Source organism: Desmodus rotundus, chromosome 10 (genome assembly GCF_022682495.2).
Source record: "Desmodus rotundus isolate HL8 chromosome 10, HLdesRot8A.1, whole genome shotgun sequence".
NCBI classification, from domain to species: Eukaryota; Metazoa; Chordata; class Mammalia; order Chiroptera; family Phyllostomidae; genus Desmodus; species Desmodus rotundus.
In genome coordinates this window covers 66,193,093-66,218,770 of record NC_071396.1, presented here as the reverse complement: position 1 = coordinate 66,218,770, position 25,678 = coordinate 66,193,093, and the positions used below count along the sequence as shown (strand labels likewise).

The 25,678-nt window shown below is 43.7% G+C and overlaps 1 protein-coding gene and 2 pseudogenes across 5 annotated transcripts in view; 2 read left to right on the top strand and 1 right to left on the bottom strand.

Moving 5' to 3' along the window:
- Positions 1-7,549: 7,549 nt before the first annotated feature.
- LOC112323001 (rRNA-processing protein FCF1 homolog pseudogene) lies at positions 7,550-8,927 on the bottom strand (annotated as a pseudogene).
- Positions 8,867-9,504, top strand: LOC112322918 (GTP-binding nuclear protein Ran-like; annotated as a pseudogene).
- Positions 9,505-18,906: 9,402 nt separating this feature from the next.
- The window catches only part of TWSG1 (twisted gastrulation BMP signaling modulator 1), a 66,725-nt gene continuing 59,953 nt past the window's right edge, over positions 18,907-25,678 (top strand). Inside the window, exons 1-2 of one of the 5 annotated variants that reach the window (XM_024580371.3) lie at positions 18,907-18,944; positions 20,901-21,057. In XM_024580371.3, coding sequence (XP_024436139.1) covers positions 20,935-21,057 — 123 coding nt within the window. In that variant the 5' untranslated portion in view covers positions 18,907-18,944; positions 20,901-20,934. The other 4 variants (XM_045187860.2, XM_024580370.4, XM_024580369.4 and 1 more) reach the window with 4 other exon arrangements.

The following is a 25,678-nucleotide window of genomic DNA, read 5'->3' as shown; positions in this document are numbered from 1 at the left end:
CTAAACAAAACGGAGATGAGCAATCTACCAGATGCAGTGTTTAAAATACTGGCTGTAAAGATGCTCAATGAACTTGGAGGAAGTCTAGGTGAACTTAGAGAGAATTTCAACAACATAAAAAAGGACATAAAAGTCATAAAAGAACCAGTCAGAAATAAGCAATACACTAACTGCAATGAAGAATATATTACAAGGTATCAACAGTGGAGTAGGGGAAGCAGATAATCAAATCAGAGATTTGGAACATAAGGAAGAAAAACACCCAATCAGAACAGCTAAAAGAAAAAAGAATCCAAAACAAATGAGGATAGGATAAGAAGCCCTCAGGACATCAAACATGCCAACATGTACATCATTGGATGCCAGAAGGAAAAGAGAGAGAGCAAGAAATTGAAAACGTATTTGAAAAAATAATGACAAAAAATTTCCCTAACCTGGTAAAGGAAAGACATTAAGTCCAGGAAGTGCAGAGAATCCTGAACAAGATGAAACCAAAGAGGCGCACACCAAGACACATCATAACTAAAATGTAAAAGGTTAAAGACAGAAAAGCTTAAACGCAACAAGAGAAGGGCAGTTGGTTACCTACAAGGGAACTCCCATAAAACTGTCAGCTGATTTCTCAACAGAAACTTTCAGGCCAGAAGGGATTGGCATGCAATATTCAAAGTGATCCAAAGCAAGGACCTACAACCAAGGTTACTATACCCAGCAAGGATATTTTTTAGAATCAAAATTTAGATGAAAAGCTTTCTAGACAAGAAAAAGTTAACAGAGTTCAGCAGTATCAAACTGGTGTTATAAGAAATGTTAAAGAGACTCCTTTAAAAAGAAGAAAATAAAAGATAAAAATATGAATAATAAAATGGCAATACCTACGTATCTATCAACAATTACTTTAAATGCAAATAGACGTAGTGCTCCAATCAAAAGACATACCCATAATACTAAACAAGACCTTTACATATGCTGTCTACAAGAGACTCACTGCACACTGACAGACACACACAGACTGAAAGTGAAGTGATGGAAAAAATATTGCCTGAAAATAAAAACAGAAAAAATAAAAGCCCAGGTAGCAATATTTATACCAGACAAAATAGACTTTAAAACAAAAGCTATAACAAGAGACAAAGAAGGACTCAGCAGTTCCACTTACGGGCATTTTTCCAAAGAAACCTGAAACACTAAGTTGAAAAGACCTATAGACCCATATGTTCATTGCAGCAGTATTTATGATAGCCAAGACATGGAAGCAACCTAAGTGTCCATTAATAAATGAATGGATAAAGAAGTGGTGCATATATACAATGGAATGATTCAGCCAAGAATGAAATATTGCCATCTAAAACAACATGAATGGACCTAGAGGGTATTATGCTATGTGAAGTAAGTCAGACAGAGAAAGACAAATGCCAGGTGATTTCACTGATATGTGGGACCTAAAAAACAAAATAAATTAATAAGCAAAACAGAAACAGACTCATAGATCCAGAGAACACTTTGACAGTTGCCAGATGAGAGGGGCGTTGTGGGGATAGATGAAAAAGGTGCAGAGACTAAGAAGTACAAATCGGTAGTTATGGAATAGTCATGGGGATGTAAAGTACAGCATAGGGAACATAGTAAATAATACTGTAATATCTATGTATGTTATCAGATGGGCGCTAGATTTATTGTGGTGATCACTTTGTAAGTTATATAAATGTCTGATCACAGGGTTGTACGCCCTGTGATATATCATGCCATGAAATACTATTCAGCTCCAAAAAGCGTGAAGTTTTGATAGATGCTATAAGCAAGTATAGCATATTGTATGAATTTATTTATATAAAATGTCCAGAATAGACAAATCCGTAGAGACAGGAAGTAGACTAGTGATTGCCAAGCAGTGGGGGTGGGGGTATTTGACTACTTAATTGGTACCAAGTTTCCTTTGGGGTGATAAAAATGTCCTCGAATTTGACAGCAGTGATGGTTGCTAAACATCATGACTGTACTAAATGCCACTGAATCGTACACTTTAAAATGGTTAGAATGGTATATTTTACATGGACTTTACACACATACACACACACACACCCCGCATTAAGATCTCTGGGTACTTAAAACACTTCTCTTGTCACAGTGGTGGGGCTCCATCCCTCAGTGACTATGGTTGTCTTGGGTGGTCTGCTGCTGGGACACACTTTCTCTCAGCAGCCATTCACCATCACTCACCCTTCTTCACCTCCACCCTGGTCTTCCTCTTCTCTGCCCCTTCAAGTCCAACCTCCTCTTCATACCACGCATGAGCCTGTAGGAAGCCATTTCAACTATTCCAACCCCACTGATTTCTGTTTTCCTAGTCTCTTAAGTTAGCTATTAAGCTCTTGACTCTCTGCAGCCTTTTCTTTTTCACTAATTGATTCACCTGTTCATTACTGTTGTTATCTTGGCCAGTACAGGTAAGACCAGGAGTTTTAATCTTTGTGGATCTATAAAAAGCCTAAGAATCCCTCTGTGAACACAATGAAATTATGCATTAATGAAACAACTGCACTTCCACAATGAGTTGAGGAAACAAAACATATGTACACTAACAGTGAAAATTGATGTAAATAAACGCTTTAGGAGCTCAGAGTCAGTTGGGGACTTTAGCTGGGGAAGTACTTCATGTAATCAATTTATTCAGTAAACATTGATTAATCACTTATCATGTGTCAGGCACTTTGTTGAGTCATGGAAGATGATATTTTATATTTAAAAAGGTGACATTTAAATAGAGTTTAGAGTGGGTAGGGTTTATGTAACCATAAAAATAGTAAAAAATTAGTGAAAAGAAGAATGTGCAGATATGAAACTTGAAAATAGAACAGTTTGGTTTTTGGAGATTTGTGTAACATCAAAAAAGATCTACATATACTGGCATGAAAATATTGTCTTGATATGCTAAGTGGCAAAAAGCAGGCCGCAATCAAGTATTCTTAACATAATTTCATTTTCTGCAAACATATGTTAATATATGTGACCAAAACAAAAGACAAAGGAATATACCAAGCCTAGGGTCAATCTCTAGGGGCTAAAATGAAAAGGGAGTCTCATTATAAAGTTCCATAATTAAAAACATTTTCCCAGCTAAGCATGTATTAATACTGTATTCAGGGAGAAGGAAAAGCTAAGATGAGAATAAATTAATAAAATATTTTAAATAAATAAGATGTGGAGTTTGGGCCTAATTTGGTAGGCAAAGTGAGCTACATGTAAATATTGAATTTTGATAAGCCTCAGAGGATTTCAAGAACACTTTGTAAATAGCCTTTTAGCCCAGGGCAAATATCTTCTGCTAGAAAAGTATTTTCTCCCAGCAGGAGGGGGTGGGGCTGTGTGGGTGTCTGCATATTTCCCCTGTGGTCTGCTGACCTCCTGCAGCCCCTGTGCCTTGAGATTGGGAATACTGTTACTCTGCCTGGTAGATTAAGAACCCAGTTTATTGTAGAGGGAATTATAAGGGACTTTAGAATACATAGGAAAAAATAAGAGACATCTTTGGAAGTAATTCATTTTCTTTCCCCATTATGTTGATAGTTTAGTGGTAATTCCTGAAACAAAGCAGAAAGGAAAGAGAAAGTGGAATAGAATGAAGGAACAATGAGGTTTTTCCTCAAATGGGCTTTCCATCCTCAATACGTCTTCTCTTGCACAAGAACAGACTGAGGGGCTTATAAACTGGTTCACTTTAGTTCTAATCTGTAAAACCAAATCAGCTAATTCAGTTGAGTCATCCTGTAATGTGGGACCCTCCGACCCACCCACTCCCTCTCTCCTTCCCTGTCCCTGTAAATGGGAAAGGGGTGGGGAAGTGCCAAGGATGGTGCAGAGCGGCAACTGCAGTGAGGCCTCTGCACCAGCCTGCATTGCCCTGACAACCATAGCAATAACCAGGGCACACAGTTGCCCTGACACGCAGCTATTTCCAGTGTGCAGAGGATTCTGGGGGCAGCCTTTATAAGAGGGGTAGGCTTGTCAAAAGGCCTGCTCTTCATTCTGCCCTTTCCTGGCTACCAGGGGCTGGGTTTCCTGGGCCAGAGGCCTTGAGTACCATGTGGTGCAGGAAGTTTCTTGGGGCCCTTCCCTGAGCACTCCAGAGCCCACCTGGAGCACAGAGATGCTAGGCCAGTAAGAGGGGAAGAGAGGAAGCTTGGGGCAGCAGGCCCTGGGAGCTGGACCTAGCAGCTGCCAAGGGAAGCCAGTATCTACCGGCCCACCACCCACACACTCCTCCAGTGGGGGTCATCAGCAGCTCCTGCCATTGTGGCAGCTCCACCCACTCCAGCCCAGGCAGGGCCTTGGACCCCTGCTCCAATGTGCAAGATGGGACTTAGCTGACCGATGGTGTTGGTCCTGGAAGCTGCACAGCCAGGTGATGAGCCACACACCCCTCCCCTGCACAGGAAGCTACAGTAGTGCTGAAAACTGGAACTGTGTTCTGGTGGTCCTGCCCAGCCAGGCACACAGATGCATCAGAGGGCAGTGGCCAGAGGAAGAGGACAGCACGTTGTGAATAGGACACCTTGACGCACAGACTCTGAAAGATGCCTGAAGCTAGATAGTGACTGGAAACCAGCTAAGCCACCTATGTTTCTTAAAAGATGGTGACTTTGGGAGAAGAGGTTCCAGGTGCAACCTTGAACTGAACTGGTAGTGTGGCAGGGTGATTTTGTTTTGGGTGTCTTAGAGGAAATGGGATATGAGGCAGAAACTTGCCATTATTTCAAACTGTATATACTTTAAATAAAAGATTCATTTTCCTTTCCACCAAACCTTATCTCCAGAGGTTTGCCTATTGGCAGCAAGGGGTAGGACCCCACTGGTTATTCAGTTACAATCAATGTGGACAAAGATAATAATGGGACTGTGGATTCCAAACCAGAATCCCCAGCTAGCTGCAGTTAGCTGTTCCTTCGGGAGTCAGAGTAATTTTCCTGTCTCCACTAAGTTATAAGGCACACAAGATAAAAGTTTCCTTCAGCCAGGGCTGAGCCTCCTCCCCTTCCTGGGCCCTGGGCCCTGCCTTCTGAAAGCTAGGACTGGGGCTTTGCCCACTCTCCTTTAGAAAACCAGCAAGATGGAAACCCATGCCTCAGCCTCCCTTTTTGTTCTTTTTCTTCTGGAGTGGACTGGCTAGGTGAGGGAAAGTCCAGAGGTGAGAGTATATAACCCACCACCTACAAAAATGAGTTCTAGACCAGAAGTTCACAAACTACAATTGCTACTGGGCTTGAAGATAGAGAAAGGGGCCAGCATACAAGGAATACAGTTGGCTTCCAGTAGCTACAAAGTCAAGGCAATGGATTCTCCCCTTAAGCCTCCAGAAGAGACACAGCTCTTTTGATAGCCTGATTTTAGGACTTCTGACTGCCACAACTGTAAGATAACAAGTTTGTGTTTTCTTACAACAGTAAAATTGCAGTAATTTGTTGCTGCAGCAGTAAGAAACTAATCTACCCTCTTACTATGGTTGTCTGATAGTGTTGTGGGCAAAAAAAGGGTGCAGTAGTAAATGTAACAGCAAGTAACTTTATGGAGTGATCTGATCATAAATTCCTAACAGGGCAGGTCATGGTGGGTAGTCATGGGTTCCCTAGTAAAAGGTTCTTTTTGCTTGTGCATCTAGGCTAACACACACCTTTGAAGTGCTATAGGGAACTGTTTCACGTGTGGGAAATGTAGCCCAGCTCCCACTTGGAAAAGCCAGTGGGTGCGAGGTCGGCAGGCAGGATCCATGCCCACGGACAGGTTCTCCCGTGGGGAATCAGGCCTACATTGTACCTAGGCTGCTATGAAACTTGCTTTTGCTAAAACTCCCTCACCCTGGATTGAGGCAGCAAATATTTACTGAGTATCTTTAACTTCCTAAAGTCTGTGCTAAACCACCCAAGTATGGAGTGTGACCAGTTTCCCCCATGAGCTGTAACATTCTTCTCTTTGAAGTAATTAGCAGTGCTCTGTCCTGTCTTGTCCTTAAAAGGTAATAACCTGTGATGAACCTGTGCATAGTAAATGAGGACTATCCTCCATGTACTTTGCCCAGAAAAACAATAAAAGCCTGTCCAGGCAGGGGTCGGGCTCACTCTCTTGGGCTCTCTCTAGCCCTCTGGCCCTCTCTCTGACTTAGAAAGTGGCCATGCCGTCCCTTTTTCTCCACAGGATTTCTGCAGTCCGTGTGTATTTGTCTTTTGCTGCCACAACACAGGATCCTGCTGGCCAGGATCCGCATCAAAGTGCCAAAGATAATCCTCTTTTCCAGGCCCCTGACAGGTATAACCACCTTTAAATAAGCACATAATCTTGTTAACTATGTTGTACCTCGCTTTGTCCCACCTTAATGTAATCTACATATGTTCCCTCCTTAATTCCAAATGTATACAAGAAACTGTAAAACTGTCACTCCCCAAAGCATTTGAAGTCTTGCTTCCTGGCAATGCCCTCAGTTTGGCTCAAATAAACTCATAAAAATTCTTTACAGGTTTGGAGATTCTTACATAGGAAGTCTCAACCACTGATTGAAGGTTAGGTGAATCAGTGACATTTAACTTTATCATCAACTTATTGAATTGGTCATGAAGACTTGTGGTCAAATAAAATAGCCACTGAAGTAAACCCTATGTCCCTGATTTCCAAACTGCCAACCACAGATTCAGAACTACTTGATATCCACTTGTGGGCTCAACCATCACATATCCTTCTAGGGTATATGTTGGGAACCACCCTGCCTGGTTTCAGAAGCTGTAACCCCCCATAGTTAAGGCTGAATCAGAGTTGGGACCATAAGCCACTAAGGAGACAAAGCTTATCTCCTTGGCAGGTGTGCCATCTCTGCCCACTTTACCCTGCTTGGCCCTGAGACTGACCAGTTAGCCAATGACGGGTAAGATTCCTCAAGGGAGGAACGACCTAAGACAGGCATGGTCATGAAAAAGGCCCAGAGGGAAGGACTTGGGGGGCTATAGAAAAAGGGGGTGATGGACCCTTGCCCCTCGGCTTTGACATAGCCTGAGTCCTCATTCTGTCTGTAAGAAGTCTCCTAATCTCTTGGCTGCCTTACTTCCCCTGCCTGACTTAAGCCTGAAACAATGACAGAGGGCAGTGCAGTCCTGTGCTGGAAAGGGCAGATTCCCCAGGGAATCAGGCCTAAGAAAGAATGCATAAAATCCTGTGAAACCTGCTTTGTTTATACCCTCAGCTTAAATGATAAGGGTCCAAGCCTGAAATGAGTTTGTTTTCCAAAGTTTTATAGCCCTTTAACTAACTGACCCTAACTCAGAATAAGCCCTCAAAGTTCTTTATATGTTATCCATTGTTTGACCCTTACTGCCTGACAATGATTGATGAGCTTTACCTGTATTCCTGTGCAAAATGAACCTAATAAAAGCCCATGGAGGAAAAGGCTCTTGGCCCTTCTCCTTTGAGAGATCGGCCACCTCTCCTCCCCAAGCAGATCATGTCTTGGTAGATTTATTTTCATCTGTGGTGGATGGGGGGGGCTCTGCGGGCAGAGCGCCCCCCCCAGGTATATCAAGGAGGATCTTTAATTTAAATTAAAAATAACTTCTTATTACAAAAGTACTAGAAGCAAAGACATCAGAAAAATGAAGACAACCAAAAAGAAAAAACAGAAACAACAAAAATTACTCATAATCTCATCAAGAGATAACCCTTTCTAACACCATGGTTCCCTTTCCAGGACTTATAAAATAAATGTAACATATTCTGTCTGGTGTGGCTCAGTGGATTGAGCACCAGCCTGGGAACTGAAAGATCACTAGTTCAATTCTGTCAGGGCACATGCCTAGGTTGTGGGTCAGGTCCCCAGTTGAGGGTGTTCAAGAGGCAACTGACTGACATTTCTCTCACTTATCGATGTTTCTCTCCCTCTCTTTCTCCCTCCCATCCCCTCTCTCTGAAAATAAATACAATCTTTAGAAAAAGTTATACCAAATACACAATTTTTATTTTTTATTTTAATTTTTTTTTAACATCAGAAAGTGAGTGTATTTAACCATACTTAGCTCATTACAGAGCAAATGGGTGAGTGGAGCAGTAACAACTCATTCTGTAGCATGTTTAATAAACCGGCAACAGGGGAACTTAGTTGAAGGAAAGCAGAGGAACTTCATCCTTTAAGCATTAGAACCGAGGGGCTCCATAATCATCTGGCAACCACTCAATGTTGTATCTATGATTGGAAATGTACATGATGGGAACTCCAGGGATCTTCCTGATTCTTCGTTTAAGGTCCCGGTCAACTGTGGCCACGATGTAACACTTGTGCTGAGTTACTCTCTGCACTAAACAGTCATCTGCATAGGTTCCTTTGTGTGTGCATGGTAATCGTTCAAATCTGGGATCCTTGGCCATCCTTAGAACCACTCGATACTTCTGCCCCAATTTCTCAATTTCAGCCATTACAGTCAGTTATACAAGATATACACTTGGCATAGAGACAGTCCATCATTGACTGCACTAAGTCCAGTTTAGCCTTGATGGGAAAGTTGATAAAGTTGGTATCAACCAGGATGTGGTAAGGTGGGCCCAGCTGTGTGTTATATTGGAAGAATAAGCAGGAAGAGTATTGGGGGACTTCTCTTTACTTGAGTGCACTACGATCTTTCTTTTCTTTCTTTTTAGGTTTTATCCTTTTCTTTAAGCCTCTGATCTCTCAGGCTAAGCATTCGCTTCATGGTCACATATTTCCTTTTTATCTTTTGCTTCCCCATGATCACACCGCACTCTTGTTCTATATATGCACAATTTTTAATATTAATCATTCTGTCTTCTGCCATCTTTCCAGCTCTCAGTCAGATGGGCTGGGAGAGATTTCACTATGGCCGCCCAAGGAGAATCCCAAGTTCAAACTTGTATTGGCTTGCAATGGTGGGACTGGAAAAACCACATTCGTGAGACATCATCTGCTGAGTGAATTTGAGAAGTATGTAGCCACCCTGGGCATGGAGGTCCACCCCCTGATGTTCCACACCAACAGAGGGCCCATCAAGTAGAACATGTGGGACACGGCGGACCAGGAGAAGTTTGGTGGGCTGACAGATGGCTACTACATCCAAGCCCAGTGTGCCATTATAATGTCTCATGTCACTTCAAGAGTTACTTATAAGAATGTGCCTGGCATAGAGGTCTGGTATGAGTGTGTGAAAACATCCCCATTGTCTTGTGTGGTAACAAAGTGAATATTAAGGACAGGAAAGTTAAAGCAAAATCTATTGTCTTCCACTGAAAGAAGAATCTTCAGTACTACAGCTTTTCTGCCATAAATAACTACAACTTGGAAAAGCCTTCCTCTGGCTTGCTAGAAAACTAATTGGAGACCCTAACTTAGAGTTTGTCACCATGCCTGCTCTTTCCCCACCTGAGGTGGTTATGGACCCAGTGATAGTAGCACAGCATGAGCACACCCTCGAGGTTGCTCAGACAACCACTCCCCCGGGTTAGGATGATGACCTGTGAGAAAGGGAAGCTGAAGCCCAGTGTCAGAAGTCTAGATTTATAGGCAACTGTCCTGTGATGTCAGTGGTGTAGTGTGTTTGACATTTTATCATGTAGCTAAGCAGAACCTGTGATGGATCTTTGGGCTGCTGAAAGAGATGAATGGACTTCAGAATGAATATGCAAGTTTAAAATTACCTTCATTTTTTTGACCTGCATATTTAGCTGTTTTGGAATGCAGCACTGGTTCTGCAATGCTAGTTCTCAATGATCTGGGGACATTGGGAATCTCAAAAACTTTTCAGGGTGTTAATGAGCTCAAAAGAAGTTTTATTTTACTTGCAATACATTATTTGCCTTTTTCATTCTTCTCTCACAACAAGTATGGGGTAGTTTCTTAGAGGCTACATAATATATGATACTGCAACAGTTTGAACACAGAAGCAGGTATGAAAATCCAGCTGCCTGCTACAGGGTATGGCACAAATAATGGTCCTTTTTTCTCACAAAATCTTGTATTACAAAATCATAAGCATGTAATTCTGTAAATTAACAATATCATATTCAAGCACACCATACAACATTTTAGGTGAAATATTCAAATTAAAACCATAAATTATTACACCCATATTATTACCCTACCAATAACATTCAAGCAGACATTACTTCTGCTTGACACTGTATTAAGTTTGACATTAAAGAAAATAGCAAAATTGTGACTTCCAGCTAAGATGGAGGCATAGGTAGATACACTTTGCCTCCTCACTCAACCAAAAGAAGCACAACAAGAAATTTAAAAACAAAAAATAACAACTGCCAAAAAATAAAACTGCATGGAAGTCCAACAACCAAGTAGTTAAAGAGGAAACATTCACTCAGACTGGTAGGAGGGGCGGAGAGGGCAGCTGGGGTGAAGAGGACGCACAGCAAGGTGGTGGCTGGAGGACCGGGGTGGAGAGCAGGTGGCTGGAAGACCAGTGGTCCCACATTTGCGTGTGGATAAATCAGGAGGAACAACTGGGGAGCAAGACAGACTGCACAACCCAGGGTTCCAGCATGGAGAAAAGAAAGCTTCAAAAACTTTGGCTGTAAAAACCTGTGGGGGTTACAGCAGCAGGAGAAACTCCCAGCCTCACAGGAGAGTTCGCTGGAGAGACCCACGGGGTCCTGGAATGCACATAAACCCACCCTCCTGGGAATCAGCACCAGAAGATCCTAATTTGCTTGTGGATAGTGGGGGAATGACTGAAAGCTGTCTGAGAGCCAAGCAAGCCACATTGTTCCCTCTCAGACCCCTCCCCCACATACAGTGCCACAATGCAGCAAAGTGGGTTGCCCTGCCCTGGCAAATACCTAAGGCTCCCCACCTTTCAATGTAACAGGTGCACTGAGACAAAGAAATATGGCTCAAATGAAAGAACAGATCAAAGCTTCAGAAAAAATACAACTAAGAGATGGAGAGATAGCCAACCTATCGGATGTGCAGAGTTCAAAACACTGGTAATCAGGATGTCCACAGAAATGGTTGAGTGTGGTCAAAAAATAGAGGAAAAAGTGAATGCTATGTGTAGGGTAAATGGAGGCAGTCTGGCTTCCTCACCCAAGTGTCTGGGTAACTAAGGGAAACAATTTTCCATAACCTTGAATGGGCCTGAGAAGTAGTGTTCTCACAGCCTTGAGAGTAGGACCGCCGATAAATGGTTTCCGCAACAGGAAGTGGGCTCACATGCACAGAATCATTCTATGTTATATAATATTTTGCCTTTTTGCCAGCTTTTTTTGTCTCTAGTACTTAACCAGGTAGAGGCGTCTCACTGGACAGACATGCGGCTTGCAGCGTATGTGGCTCGCCCACCCATGAATAAAGGTACATCAAGCATCCCCACAGCTTCTCACATTTTCTCCCGTCTCCCGGAATCTAGATTGGACCTGCCAGGCCTTGACTGGCTGCCACACAATTGGCATAGTCGGCAGGACTCGTGTGGTATGGAAATGGAGGAGCCCCTGGGATCTACCGAGGGGAGCCTCAATTGGTGGTCTGATGCCGGGACGTGGCACCCAGTGGCGAGCCTCCGGCCTCATGGGCCCCCCCGCAAGGGAGTGGCCCGATGTCAGGGGCACACCTGATGCGTAGAGAATGCCCTACAGGAGGTTGGGGAGACCCTGGAGTGGCCCAGGGCTGGTGCAGCTTCCGGGCCGTGGTCTGGGTGTTTCTTTCAGCTTTGCATCCTGAGAGACCACGCTTCACGATGCAGATAAACTATGCGAGCTCCAAGGACAAGAAGAAGCCCTGGAAGCCAGAACTGATGCTCTGGAAGAAGACCTGCCAGCGGAGGAGCAACCATGCAGATCCCCGTCTTCTGCTGTAGTGAGTCCGAGTCAGAGGAAGATGATGTCAATCCAGAACCGCGTTCAGGGTAGGCCTCCCAGTAGTGTTACAGAAAATGAAGTCCCTACAATCTATGGCTTCCGGGGGGAACCCTGTGGGTCCCGTTCAAATGGTAGAACATACCACTTACAGTCCTTACACGCAGGCTGACCTGGTCCATCTCTGAATCAGTTTAGCTGGCCACCTGGGGGGCCCTTAGCTGCATGGCTCTTGCGCCTGTGGGACCTAGGGGTGGAGAGTATCATGTGAGATGGAAAAGTTAGCGTCCATCACCGACACACCCCTTCCTGAGCCAGCAGCTGAAGAATAGCTGGAAGCATGGTGAGGGGAAGGGCTCACATTCTTTGATGGAGTGGGTAACGGTGACTGTCCGTACTGTCTGGGTGAATGCGGGTGACGAGCCAGCTATGGTGAGGAAGTGGCAGTTCTTTGCAGACTTAGCACAAATTTGGGGGGAGTTGGGCATGCACCAGGCCATGCTCAATCCCAACACACGGGGCCTGGATGATGAATGTTTTACAGCTGGAATGAGGGATCTTGTGCTCCAGCACGCTCCCCTCTGCCTCTTTTGGCTCGCTGATGGCAATTCTCCAGCCATAAGTCGGTTGTTGTATAAATGACGTCACAATAATGGTGGCTATTCTGGGAGAGGTGGAGTCTTGCTGTCAACAGAAAGCAGTTTGCACAGTCTCTCAGAGTCCCTCTGTTCCCCAGTCAAACAGTGCCCCTGTGTGGGTGACTAGAACACAGGTGTGATCATATCATTTAGGGGCTGGAGTCGATTGCACTAAGATTGACAGGAAGCTGAAGGTGTACCTGTTAGAGCTCTGGAAGCAGCTGCGAGCTGACCAACGCTTCCTGGGGCCCCAGAAGAAGAAGAAACTGATGGGGGATCCGGGGGTGCACCCCAAGAGCCCCAAGATGCCCATTTGGTCGTGCTGGAAGATCATTTGGCTGTGTCAACTTCTCGCGACGAGGGAGGAGATATTCTTTGGACTTTTGGCTAGGGACAAGGCCAAGGGACCTGTCTTCACAGGACGGGCAGGGACCGGAGGCTGCGTGTTGAATTGGCTATTCATTGGTCCCCTGCATATGTCCAGTGAGTGTTAGCTCTTGTGGATACAGGAGCTGAATGTACTCTCTTACATGGAAATCCTGAGAAGTTTCCAGGGTCTGAGGTCTCTATTGATGGTTATGCGGGACAAAGTGTAAGGGTGAAGGCTGTGCAGCTCTCTCTGGATATCAGGTATTTGCCCCCCTGCCCCCGCGCCATGAATACACAGTCTATGTCTCCCCCATTCCTGAGTATATCCTGGGTATTGACATACTGCAGGGTTTATGGCTACACATGACAGTAGGAGAGTTTCACCTGCGGGTGCGAGTGGTAAAAGCCATTTTGCTGGGATGTGCTTGACCATGCCTGTACAATTGCCACCCCCACAATGGGTAATGGCAGTGAAACAATACCAGTTGCCAGAGGACATGAGGAAATTACAGCAACTATAGGGTAGTTGGAGACGGTGGGCTTAACCAGGGCTTTTCACAGTCCTTTAAACTTTCCTGTGTGGCCAGTAAAAAAAACAGACGGTACATGGAGAATGGCAGCTGATTACTGGGAGCTGATTATAAGGTCATTCCTCCACTACATGCATCAGTCCCTTCTGTGATGGACTTGATGGACCGATTAACTAGTGAACTGGGAACTTACCACTTTGGAGCTGACCTAGCAAATGCCTTTTTTCTCCATTGACCTTGCTCTGGAGAGCCAGGATCAGTTTGCCTTCATGTGGGAAGGCCGACAATGGACCTTTACAATGCTCCCTCAAGGATACTCACACAGCCTGACACAGGCTTATGGCAGAGGACCTGGCTAAGTGGCCATGGTCTTCAGAGTTGCGTGTGTTCCATTACATTGATGACATTTTGCTAACTAGTGATTCTCTTGCAGTTAGAGAAGGCAGTGACTCAAGTGCTGTCATACCTGAAGTCATGGGCCTGGACAGGGCCTGGACAAAAGCAAGCTGCAAGGGCCTGATTGTCTGTCAAATTCTTGGAGGTTGTTTGGTTGGGTAAGACAAAAGTCATCCTGATGCAGTGATAGATAAGATTCAGGCATACCTACCACGGTGAAACAGCTCCATACATTTTTGGGCCTGTTCGTGCATGAGAGAGCATCTGTGCCCCATCTAGCCCAGGTATTCCGTCCCTTGTATTCTTTGGTGAAAAGGGGAGTGAACTGGGACTTGCCCCCGACCTTGGAACAAGCATTTCAAGGAGGGACGTGCATCATTAAGCACACCCAGGCCTTGTATGCTCTGGATCCTGCTAGACCCTGTGAGCTAGATATGTATGTGACACAGGAATGTTTTGGATGGGGTTTGTGGCGGCAGCTATGTCAACCCTTGGGTTTCTGGTCCCAACTGTGGAAGGGAGCAGAGGTGTGGTACTCCTTGGCTGAAAAGCAGTTGGCTTCAGTATATGCTGCCCTGTTGGCTACAGAGGCTATAACAGGAACTGGCCCCATGACAGTTAGGGCCATGTCCCATTGCAGGGTGGGTCTGGGACTAGATGGCCAAGCCTTGGAGTGGGATAGCTCAGACACCCACATTGGCTAAGTGGGTGACTTATCTGCAATAAAGGTGTACTCTGTCCACTAGCCCTTTGCAGACTGAGCTATAGGAAGTGTTAGGTCCAGTTATTTATGTAAATGAGAAGTCTACTGCTCCTGTCCCTATAGAAAAAATGGAAATTAGCCCCTTCCATGAAGGGTAGGCACCTATTCCTTCAGATGCATGGTGCACTGATGGGTCCAGCAGGGGCCAGCCTGCTGTGTGGACTGGGATGGCAATTCAATCAGAGACAGACATGATCTGGTTTGACATTGGCGTGGGACAGAGTAGCTAGTGGGCGGAACTCCAAGCCATATGGCTCTTGGCTACCAATGACACACCACCCCTGGCTATTTGCACAGATAGTTGGGTGGTGTACCAGGGGCTAACATTATGGATTTCTACATGGCATACAGATGAATGGATGGTTTTGCATAGGCCATTGTGGGGAAAGGCCTTGTGGTAATTAGGCCACCAGGAACAAATCACTGTATATCATGTTACTGGACATGCACCTCTTGCTTCCCCTGGGAATGAGGCTGATACTCTGGACAAGGTGCAGTGGCTAGAAACAGTACCTGGCAGTCCTTCAGGATGGGAAGTAGTGCAGTGGCTACACCATTGCCTCTTACATGCTGGGCAAAAGACCTTGTGGCCCACCATCAAAACCTGGGGGTTAACTGTCACTTTAGCAGAGCTACAAGAAGCTGTGAGACCTGTGCTGTCTGCTTGCGAGAGCATCCCTGAAGGCCTGTGGGAACTACTGGACAGGTGGTGCTGGGACAGGTACTGCTGACTCAGTGGCAGGTGGATGTAATTGGGCCCCTACCTAGTTCAGAGAGGTATAAGTATGCTATTACAAGTGTGGACACAGCCACAGGACTTTTAGCTGCTTATTCTTGCATGGCACCCAGATCAGAAAGCAGTGATTGCTGTGCGGGAGTGGTTATGCGCTGCTTATGGGCAACCCTTAATCATTGAAAATGATCAGGAGACGTATTTTACTGGGGCCTTGGTACAACAATGGGCTCGAGACTTGCAGATTGACTGGAAATTCCATGTAGCCTATCATCCCCAAGCTGCTGGAATGATTGAACAGTACAATGGTCTCTTAAAGCAGGGCCTGTGAGCTGCAGCTGCCACCCCTGCACTGAGGGGTTGGACAAAACGCTTATGGACTGTCCTCCAGACTCTAAATGAGAGGAGTGGGTGCGGGGGGCCCGGCTCCGGTGCAAGTGCTGCTCTACCAGACTGCACCTCCAATTGAGCTGCAGGTACAGACTAAGGATGCTTTTCTAAAACCAGGTGAAAACAAAGGAATATTCTCTTGCCTGCTCCGGAGGGCCTGGAGCAATGGCAAACAGTCACTTGGACACGGCCTTGGGGAATAAAAGCCCCGCACATGTGTTGGGTGGCTCTTGTTGCCCCTTGGGACCAAGGGGTGGAGAGAAATTTACAAATAGTGCCGTGGATGATTCGGACATGTCCTCCAGTCTTAAAGGTGACATATTCAGGGCCAGCAGACAACAAAATGATTCTTCATGGCACTTTGTGATTTCCCTATGTTCCCATTATGAGTTCTCCCCTGTTATTGCAGGTAGATGCTGAAACCCCAGTTGAGGCATGAAAGGTATGGCATTCATGCCCAGGAAGACCCCCTCTGCCAGCCACTGACTTATTGGCTGACCAGAAACTTGCTTGTATATTGCCTGAGGGCCAGGACTTCCCCTTACTGGTTCCTATAACTGCTCTGTCTTTTTGCCCCTAGGGTGCAAAGTAACACCTTAGTGGACTGGGTTCATACCTGTGCCTCAGGGGCTAACCAATCAGCACGCTGGGTCTTCACTGAAATCCCCCTGAGCACATCTGCCAGCCTCCAGTGGCACATCTCTCCTGCTTCTGTCTCAAATTGGGCTTGGCTTCAGAACCAGTGGAACAGTAAACATCCCTTGTGGAATAGGACCTGGACTGACATCTATGCTGGGGTGAAGCAGTGGTATGACTGGCCCCTGCCGGTAGTTGGCTACTCCGTATTGGATGGCTCAGGGTGGCTCACAGCTGAAGCCGTGGAGCTGGCTGGACCAGCTCCCCTTTGCATTGAGAACCTTGGAGGATAATCCCAGGTGGGTTGGACTCTGACAGGTCTGTGTCAGACTCAGACTCTAGAGCGTTTCTGAGAAGCAAGGGATGATGCATGGGGCTACAGTTCCTACTGGAACCCTCTGGGTATATAGCTCACATGGGTGGCCTTACCTGCCTGGAAACTGGACTGGCCATTGCACTTGGGGATGGCCCTATTTGCCTGCTTCAGTTCAGAAAACTCTTATAAGTCGGCCAACAAATTGGGAAGGGTTTAAAGCGCGACACCAGGTAAAGTGTACTCCCTGGTGGTATTTCTCAAAAGAAACCTTACGGGCAAGAAGGGGCTGGAAAGAAGTATTTGAAGTCATGAAAGGGAAGAACCTACATCCAAGATTACTCTATCCAGCAAAGCTATCATTTAGAATGGAAGGGCAGATAAGGTGCTTCCCAGATAAGTCAAGTTAAAGTTCATCATTACCAAGCCCTTATATATGAAATGTTAAAGGGACTTATCTAAAAAAAAGATTATCAAAAATATGAACAGTAAAATGACAACAGACTCACAACTATCAACAACTGAACCTAAAACCAAAACCAAAACCAAAACAAACTACACAAACAACTAGAACAAGAACAGAATATCAGAAATAGAGATCACATGGAAGATTATCAGTGGGGAGGGGGAGGAGAGAGAACGGGGAGGGGGAGGTACAGGGAACAAGAAGCATAAATGGTAGGTACAAAATAGGGGGAAGTTAAGAATAGTATGGGAAATGAAGACAAATAACTTATGTGTATGACCCATGGACATGAACTAAGGAGAGGGAATGCTGGTGGGGGGGAGGGGGGCAGTGTGGAAGGGAATAAAGAGGATAAAACAAATGGGACAACTGTAATAGCATAATCAATAAAATATACTTTAAATAATAAAATTTTGACTATCAAAGATAAGAAAATAGCAAAAAATGTAAAACAATACCACTCTTCTCACTATGTTTTTTTTGAATATATACTTACGTTTCATAAAATGTTATCCATGTTACCACATAATGGAATCTGTTTTAAATAATGAATAAATATTTTTTAAATCTCTCAGATTTAATTTCAAAAGTTTTGATAGATGTAGCACACATAAACAAAACCTCGTTGGAGCCCTCAGTAATTTGAAAGAGCATAAGTGAGTCCTGAAACCAAAGTTTGAGAACCACTGATCTACAGTATTATTTTTTAATAGCTGATTTAGTCTGCTGTACTACAGTGTCATAATTCAATCAACCAGTAAGTGATGCCTAGAATAAGATCCTTAAAGTTAATTTGTGTACACTCTTAATTATTTCTTTAGGGTAGTTTTCAGGGATGATTTTTTAAATATATACTTATTTACTTACTGTACAAAAATGGGCTGATATCAATAATGCAATCCACCTCCTTATCAATCAACTCTTACAATTCTTTCTGCTTTCTTCAAATCAACAAAGGAAATATAAGGCATTTAAGACTGCTACTATCTTAAGACTTTAGCACTAGGTCACCATTTCTAAAGGGAAAATACCTTGTGGATGATCTGGCCCAGTGGGCTCCAACCTAATCACTGGGGAGTCTTTTAAAATAGCAAATTCCCAGGGTTGTTGGAAGGAACTGAATGCAGGTCTCCATTGCCTTTATCTAAATGCTACCCTCTTGGTGGAATAAATTCATTTTTTTGAATACAGGCTGAAATGACTGCTGGCGTCCTGCATGCCCCACAGCCCTCTCCAACAGAGGCTTGGAGTGGCCCGCTGTAGCCATTTGTCTACCTGTCTGTCCATCTTGTCCACAGGCCTGTAAGCGCTTTCTGGGTCAGCTCCTATGGCGTCTCTTTTCTATTTCCAATGCTAAGCACAGTGGTAGATACAGGGTGCAGCAAATTTTAGTAAACTGCTGAAAGAAGTCTCTATCCTTGGAAATCCTTATTCAGTCGGTCTGATGCAGATCCCAGAAACCTGTATTTTAAATCTTTTCTCCGATGTTGGTTTCAAGTGTTAGCTCTACTGGGTTAGGCTACTCGATCAATCAGCGCCTCAGGCTTGCGTTCCAGTAACAGGGCATAAAACAGCTGCCTCACAGGGTTGTTGTGAGGATTCAATGAGCTCGTGAATGTCATATTCTCAGTTTCATGACTAGCACATAGATAAACCCAGAGAATGGACCTCACGGTACCGTCTTGCAGGAGCCTCAGATGCGGGAAGGAAAGAGCCCAGAGAAATCTGGCGCTAGCGCCAGATTGGGTGTGCTCCTAGGGGGCGGGGCCCCCTGCTGCCTGAGCCCGGACCCGCCGGTGCGCTGGCTACGGGGCGGAGCCATGGTCCCGGGGGGCTGCGGGCGGGAACGAAGCCTAGGAAGTAAGCTGACAGGAGCACCCCGGTAGTGAGAGACGCCTCCTGGCGGGAGCACGGGTGGAGGCAGGGAGCGGAGGAGGGCGGAGCGAGTGGGAGGCGGGAGTGGTGAGCGGGAGGCGGGGGCGGGAAAGGCGGAGGGCAGGCGGTCCTGTCTCTTTAAGGTGGCCGGAGCTCGCTGGCGCTGCACCGAGGGACTGCGCGGAGGCGCGGCCTGCCTCGTTCGCAGTTCTCAGTGGCGCGCCTCGGGCAGTACCGCGCTGGGGAACCTAGGCCAGGCAGCCTAGCGGTGCCGCGGTACGTGGTGAGCAAGAGCGGGCCGGGTGTAGCATCTGCGGCGGGGGAGGGTCTGGGTCCAGAGCTCGGGCCTCCTGAGGCCGTGGCCGGCGCGGGTTACTTGGGAGCCGGGAGAAACGGAGCTGCTCGCGTGCGGCCTGAGCCCCGCCTACGCGGAGGACAAAGTAGGGGTACTGCCGCGGGTGGGTGCTGGGCGGGTGACGCAGGCTGGGGCGGCCCTGGCGCCGCGAGCTGGCGACACCTCCGCGGCCCCCTCCCCTGTATCGCTGGTGCTGGGCTTTCGTGGCCTTGTCGTGCTCAGCCGCTGGTCGGTGAGCTCATGGTGAAAAGCCGCCGTGGCCTCTGCCTCCTCACCGGGCAGCAGGGGCTCGGTACTGCGGCACAAAGGCTCTTGTCTCCCTCGGGGACCACACACAGGTCGCCAGAACCTGAGAAACTGGTCACGGTGCGTGAAAACAGTTTTGATGGGGTATTGTTCCTAACTGAGAAAAAAAAATCAAGAAGCCCCTTAAATGATCATGCTACCTACATGCTTTGTACAGACCCCGGTTTATTGAATATTTTTCCAGTAAGAATTTTGGAGTAGGATGAAGACAACCGTAAGAAATGGGGGGGGGGGATCCCCTTCTTGGTAGTTGTAAGATGAAAACTAGTTCTGGAAAAATCAGTTTTTAAATACTTTCCTTGGCCTCCACAAATATGTACTGGTGGCTTCAAAAACCAGTCGACTTGGTAATGTGTTGTTAAATCAGATGATTGGGGTACTAACGGTCTCAGTAGCAATCACCAGGGCTTTCTTTTACCAAAATTGAGTCACACGGGGTACAAAGCCCTTTATTCTTTTCACCTATTGTTTTTGCTTTATTGTACTTCGTAATACTTAGTATAAAGGTTTACAGTAATTATAAAAGCCCCATAAACGCACCTTTTAACCCTCTTATATCAGTAGTTATTTATTTTCATTGGTTCTATTTGGGTGTGGGGAGTTCAACCACTGTCAGAATTTGTGCTGGTCTTTTTCTTTTTAAACTGTAATATCTTCTTAATAACTTTGAAGAATCTATGGTACCCCTGGTATAGAATTAAAAGAAGAGCTTCACATTTTAGTAACTTTAGAGTTCACAAGGCAGTTAGTAGTTTACTATTCTCTTTGTTACTTGCTAAATTATTTAAGGAATGACTGTCAACTCCTCTTTGAGCTGCTTCATTCTAATCATGTTAGGACACACTGAGATAGTCATTACTAGAATAGTTTCCATTTTAAAAAATTGTTTTAATTCTAAGAATTAACAGACTGTTAAATTATAATCCAATATTAGTGTTTTTTATGTAATTGAACAATGGGCCTAAAACTGAAGGTGAATAGTAGCAGTGGAGTTTTGAAAATAGTTATTTGTTTGATGTACTCTCAGGTTGCTGAAGACATATATATATATACTTATATACATGTATATTCACTTTAATTTTCACAGTCACCATTTCTAGGTAGTCTCAGAAATTTCAGTGTTCTAGATCTTTGAATGTGGCCAACAAAACATTACTGTATAAAACTAGGTTTTTTTCATGTTTTGCTTTTCATTTTTTGTATTTGTTTTTACCCTAGTGCTTACCTTTGAATTAAAGGGTTATTTATTTATTTACTTATTTTATTTATTTTTTTTTTAGCTTCCTGGGAGTTACTGGTTGTCTTTGAAGAACCATGAAGTCACATTCTGTTGTTGTGCTTACTGTAGCCTTCATGTTGTTCCTGATGTGGATCCCTGTGTCACTGAGTTGTAACAAAGCACTCTGTGCTAGTGATGTGAGCAAATGCCTCATTCAGGTAGGACTCAGAGTACTTTTTATTACTATTCAAATGTATCATACAGCAGATATAGAGCATATGTGTACAGATATACAGGGCCCCACAGAGGTAATGCCTGCTTGAGTGTGGTTGGTGGGGCAATAATATGGGTGTAGTAATTTATAGCTTAAATTTGAAATTTCACCTAAAATGTCATATGGTGTGCTTGAGTGTGATATTTTTATGTTACAGAATTACATGCTTTTGATTTTGTAATAAGAGATTTTGTAATAAAAAAGGGTGTTATTTGTGCTGGACCCTACGGTGTGTGTATGTGTATACATATATATACATATTAATATAAAATACAGTGTGTTAGGTGAGGGCCTGAAGTAGTGAACCATGACAGAGGGGTGTGGGTTTTTGCATCCATAGTTCTCTTGACTACAAAAAAAGATTTAAGAAGTTCATACTGAAAATAATGCCAGCTTTATAAACATGCCATTACAATGTGCTAAGCACTCTGTTCGGATGAATTAAACGGTTTCTCTTGTATAATCTGGTTTACATAGCAAAGAGGCTCAAAACCATATTTAGCAAAAAATTTAGTCAAATAATAGACAAATTGTACCCTACATATAATGTATTAGTTGTCCATTATATGTAAGAAATTACCCCCAAATATAGCACCTTAATTCAGTAAACATTTATTATTTCATGCAGTTTCTTAGGGTTGCGAGTCTGTGAGCAGTTGAGCTGGGCGGTTTAGGCTCAGGGTTTCTCACAAGGTTGCAGGCAAGTTGTCTTCTGGGTTTGGAAAACTGGCTTCTGAGGTATGAGGTCTGTCCAGAACATATCCAGCCATGCAATATGAAAAACAGAGACATTTACTGAAGAAGATACAAGATACAAGAAACATTGTACATAGGACAATGACACCTCAGTCCCCTTCAAAGTAGGCATCTTGAGAACTCACACAGTTCTCCCAGTTGCCATCAGCTGCCCTGTTGTATTTTCCTGAATCTCATCAACAGTTTAAAATCTCTTCCTTTTCACAGATGATTTTAGTTTTGGGAAAAGCTAGAATTCAGAGGGCTCCAAATCTGGGCAGTAGGGCTGCTGAGTCACCTGGGTGATTTGATGTTTCACCAAAAAACTGCACGAGACGTGATCCATGAACAGGCGTGTTGTTGTGATAAAGCTGCCAATCACCAGTTGCCCATAGCTGTGGCTTTCTATTTTTAAAAATGACTATTTATTTTTAGAAAAAGGGGAAGAAAGGAGAAAGAAGGAGAGAAACATTAATGTGCAAGAGAAACTTGGACTGGTTGCCTCTTCCCCAACTGTGGACCTGGCCTGCATCCCAGGCATGTGCCTTGACTAGGAATCAAACCAGCAACCTTTCAGTTCGCTGGATGATGCTTGATCCACTGAGCCACACCAGCCAGGGCTGTGACCTTCTGAATCATCCGAATAGTTTCCACCAATAAATATTCAAGCTTAATGCAAAATTTTATGCAGATTCATTGCTCTACTAGCTCAGTCATTTTGAATGCAACAGCCACGTGGTACACAATGGTGTCTACAGCCCCCACAGTGAGGTTGTCATTCCAGTCATGCACATTCCAGTCCACTCTCCTTGGCTGCCAGGTTACGTCCATGTCCTGCAAACTGTTTTGTTATGTTAACAATGACTGGACTTTTTCTGGACAGACCTCATACTTGATAATTTTTGGTAATCAAGGCAAGCCTAGTGATGTAACTACCACTGTCATTTTTCTGAAGAGAAAAGTGAGGTTAAGTAATTTGGCTAGGTTCAGATAGTAAGTGACTGTAGAATGTGTTCTGTGTTTGACTCCAAAGCCTGTGGCCTTTCCACTGATCATACTGGTTATTACTCTTCATCAAGTTGTGTTCATTAGTGGTGAACTTAATGTCTTATATAGCTGTTCTCTTTTTTCCATCCTATTAGGCCTTCAGCAGTCTTGTGCCCTTTATGTGTCTGTATTAGCATCCCTTGTGGTTATTGGCTGCTGGCTAAGAAATTCAGTAACCAAACATACTAGAATTCTATATTAGTGTGAGTCAACTACCTCTGGCTGTAATTCTGCATAAGAGGAATTGTGTGTATATACTAGTGGTAATAATGATTTTTATAGATCAGAGGCATTTTGTGCTGAATTCTGACATTTTGGTTCTTCTCATTAATAGTTGAAATTCTAGGAAGTCTGGTCTTTACATGAGTGTAGCTTGCCACCATCTCATTTCTGTTTACTCTTACTTTGCATTTCAAGCCAAAACATTTCACTAGAGATGGTTATTGCTATAATGGTTGGTTTTTAATTTTTTTACTATGAACATTCTCAAGCACAAACAGAAGAGATGACGGTATAATGAATAGCAGTTACTCATGGTTACTCTCGTTTTGTGTATATTCCTCTACACTGACCACCCCAGCTTTGTTTTAATTTCAAGCAATCCCTGTTAGTGTTTTACCATGATTCTAATACCTGTCTTTTAAAGATAAGAACTCATTAACACATAGCTATTAGCAATTTAAAAATTACCAGTAATTCTTTAATATCGCCTAATTTTATACATGGACTTTTTGATATGGCATGTCTGCTTAGGCTTACTCTGCTGGCTGAAAATTTCGTAGTCTGTATATAAATTCCAGGTTTGTGCTGTGGTCAGATGGGGAATCTGCCCATTTCCCAGGTTGTTTCAATGTAACTTCATTATTCATTAGTAGAAATAAAGTCTCATAACAATTGCTATATTCATGTTTAGGTGGAAATTCACTTCAATTCCAAATTATTTTTTGATTCTACAAGTCTATAATTTCCATTAGTTCAAATAACGAAAAATTAGATTTTATTTAATATACTTCTCTTGATAAGGGAGTATTTAAATAAAAAAGCTTTTGGTTAATATTGATAAATACTGTGAAGGTGTTTTTGTCATTTTGCTTTTTATTTTAAAAATTTGTAACACAAAATACTTCAAAAAGTAAAGAGTACTATGTAAGTGTAAAAACAGACAACCAAGTGAAGTTTCACCTGTCAAATGGCAATTCTTCGTAAATTCATTGGAAATAAGCGAGGTCTTATTTTTATTTTTTACCACTAATTCACTGGTGCTATTATTCATCAGATTCCTGTTGTCCCTTCAGAGCCAAGAATCATCAAATTTTTTTCTGGAGTAGTAGAGACAACTTTTCTGGTGTACAGTGGTATCATTTGAAGTTGAAAATATGGAGAGCTTTAAAGGACTGATGGACATGGACAGCAGTGTGGTGATTGCTGGGGGAGGGGGGTGAAAGGGGACTAAATGATAATGGAAAAACTACAATGAAGATTAAATTTTAAAAAATGAAAGGCTTGAGTATTGAGGATTTTCTTGTTTGTTTGTTAACGAATGCATATTGGACATTTCAGTGAAATGTGATCAATTCCACCATTTGACTGGTTTTCTGGACTCCAGAACTCCAGCAGATTATTTCGCATTCTGAACTTCACTTTCCTTGTATTGCTCTTACTATGGCTATATATCGAACTACCCCAAATATCAGTGGCTGAAAACAGTAGCATTTATTTTGCCCATGAATTTGCACCACACAGCATTAGCTGGGGCAGCTTAAAGGCGGGAGGCCGGAATTATTTGAAGCAATGCTGTAAGCTATTACTTTCTCCTATGACAGAAATGGTCTACTTCTTCCCTGATCAGTGTAGTAGGAACTAGGCACATGTGGCTACTGAGCACTTGAAATATGACTACTGTTATTGAAAAATAGATTTTAAAATTATATTTAATTTTCATTAATTTAAATTTAAATAGCTATGTGTGACTGACTAGTGGCTGCTCTATTAGATTTCACAAATCTGAAGATTCACTTAAGTCTTAATACCTGGGCTAGAAATATTCTCTCCCTTTCTTCCTTTTTCTCCCCCTCTCTCCCTCTCCTTGTCTTCTCTCTCCCCAGCCCCTCTCTCCTCTGTCAGTATTCTCTCTATTGGACCTCTGCAGCTTGCTGGCTTGAGACTAGCCAGATTTGTTAAAGGTTGGTTTAGGGCTTCCAAGATACATGTCCCATGAAGAGAGATGGGGTAAGCTATATTGCCTTTCATGGCTTCACATTAGAGGTTAAGGTGTTACTTCCACCAGTTGTAGGCCAACCTGGATTTAAGTGGGAACATAGGCCCCACCTCTGATGGAGGAGCATGGGTGTCATGCTGTAAAGGGAACCTGTGTATGCACTATAGTGGTACAGCCATCTTTGGAAAATATAATCTGTCACATCTTAACTATAAAATAAATTGGTTGGCTGGGTGATCTCAAAGTTCCCTTCAGTTCTACACCATTCTAAAGAAAGAAATCAACTATTATGTGCTAAGTATTTTTTTAAACTAGAGTAATAAAGGACTCTTTAAAAAGTGAAATTGTTAGAGGGATACATAATGAAAGATAAATCCCTTGACTAATTCTTCCTACTCCTCATTCTGTTACCCAGGTAGAACCACTTTTAATTTAGTAACTGCTTCCTTTTTTATTTCTTTTAGTGATTTTTAGCTATATGGCTAAATTACATGCTTATGTTACTATTTCTTAATTTATTAATTCTGTATATTATATATCTAAAACTGTTTTTGCTATATTAGGA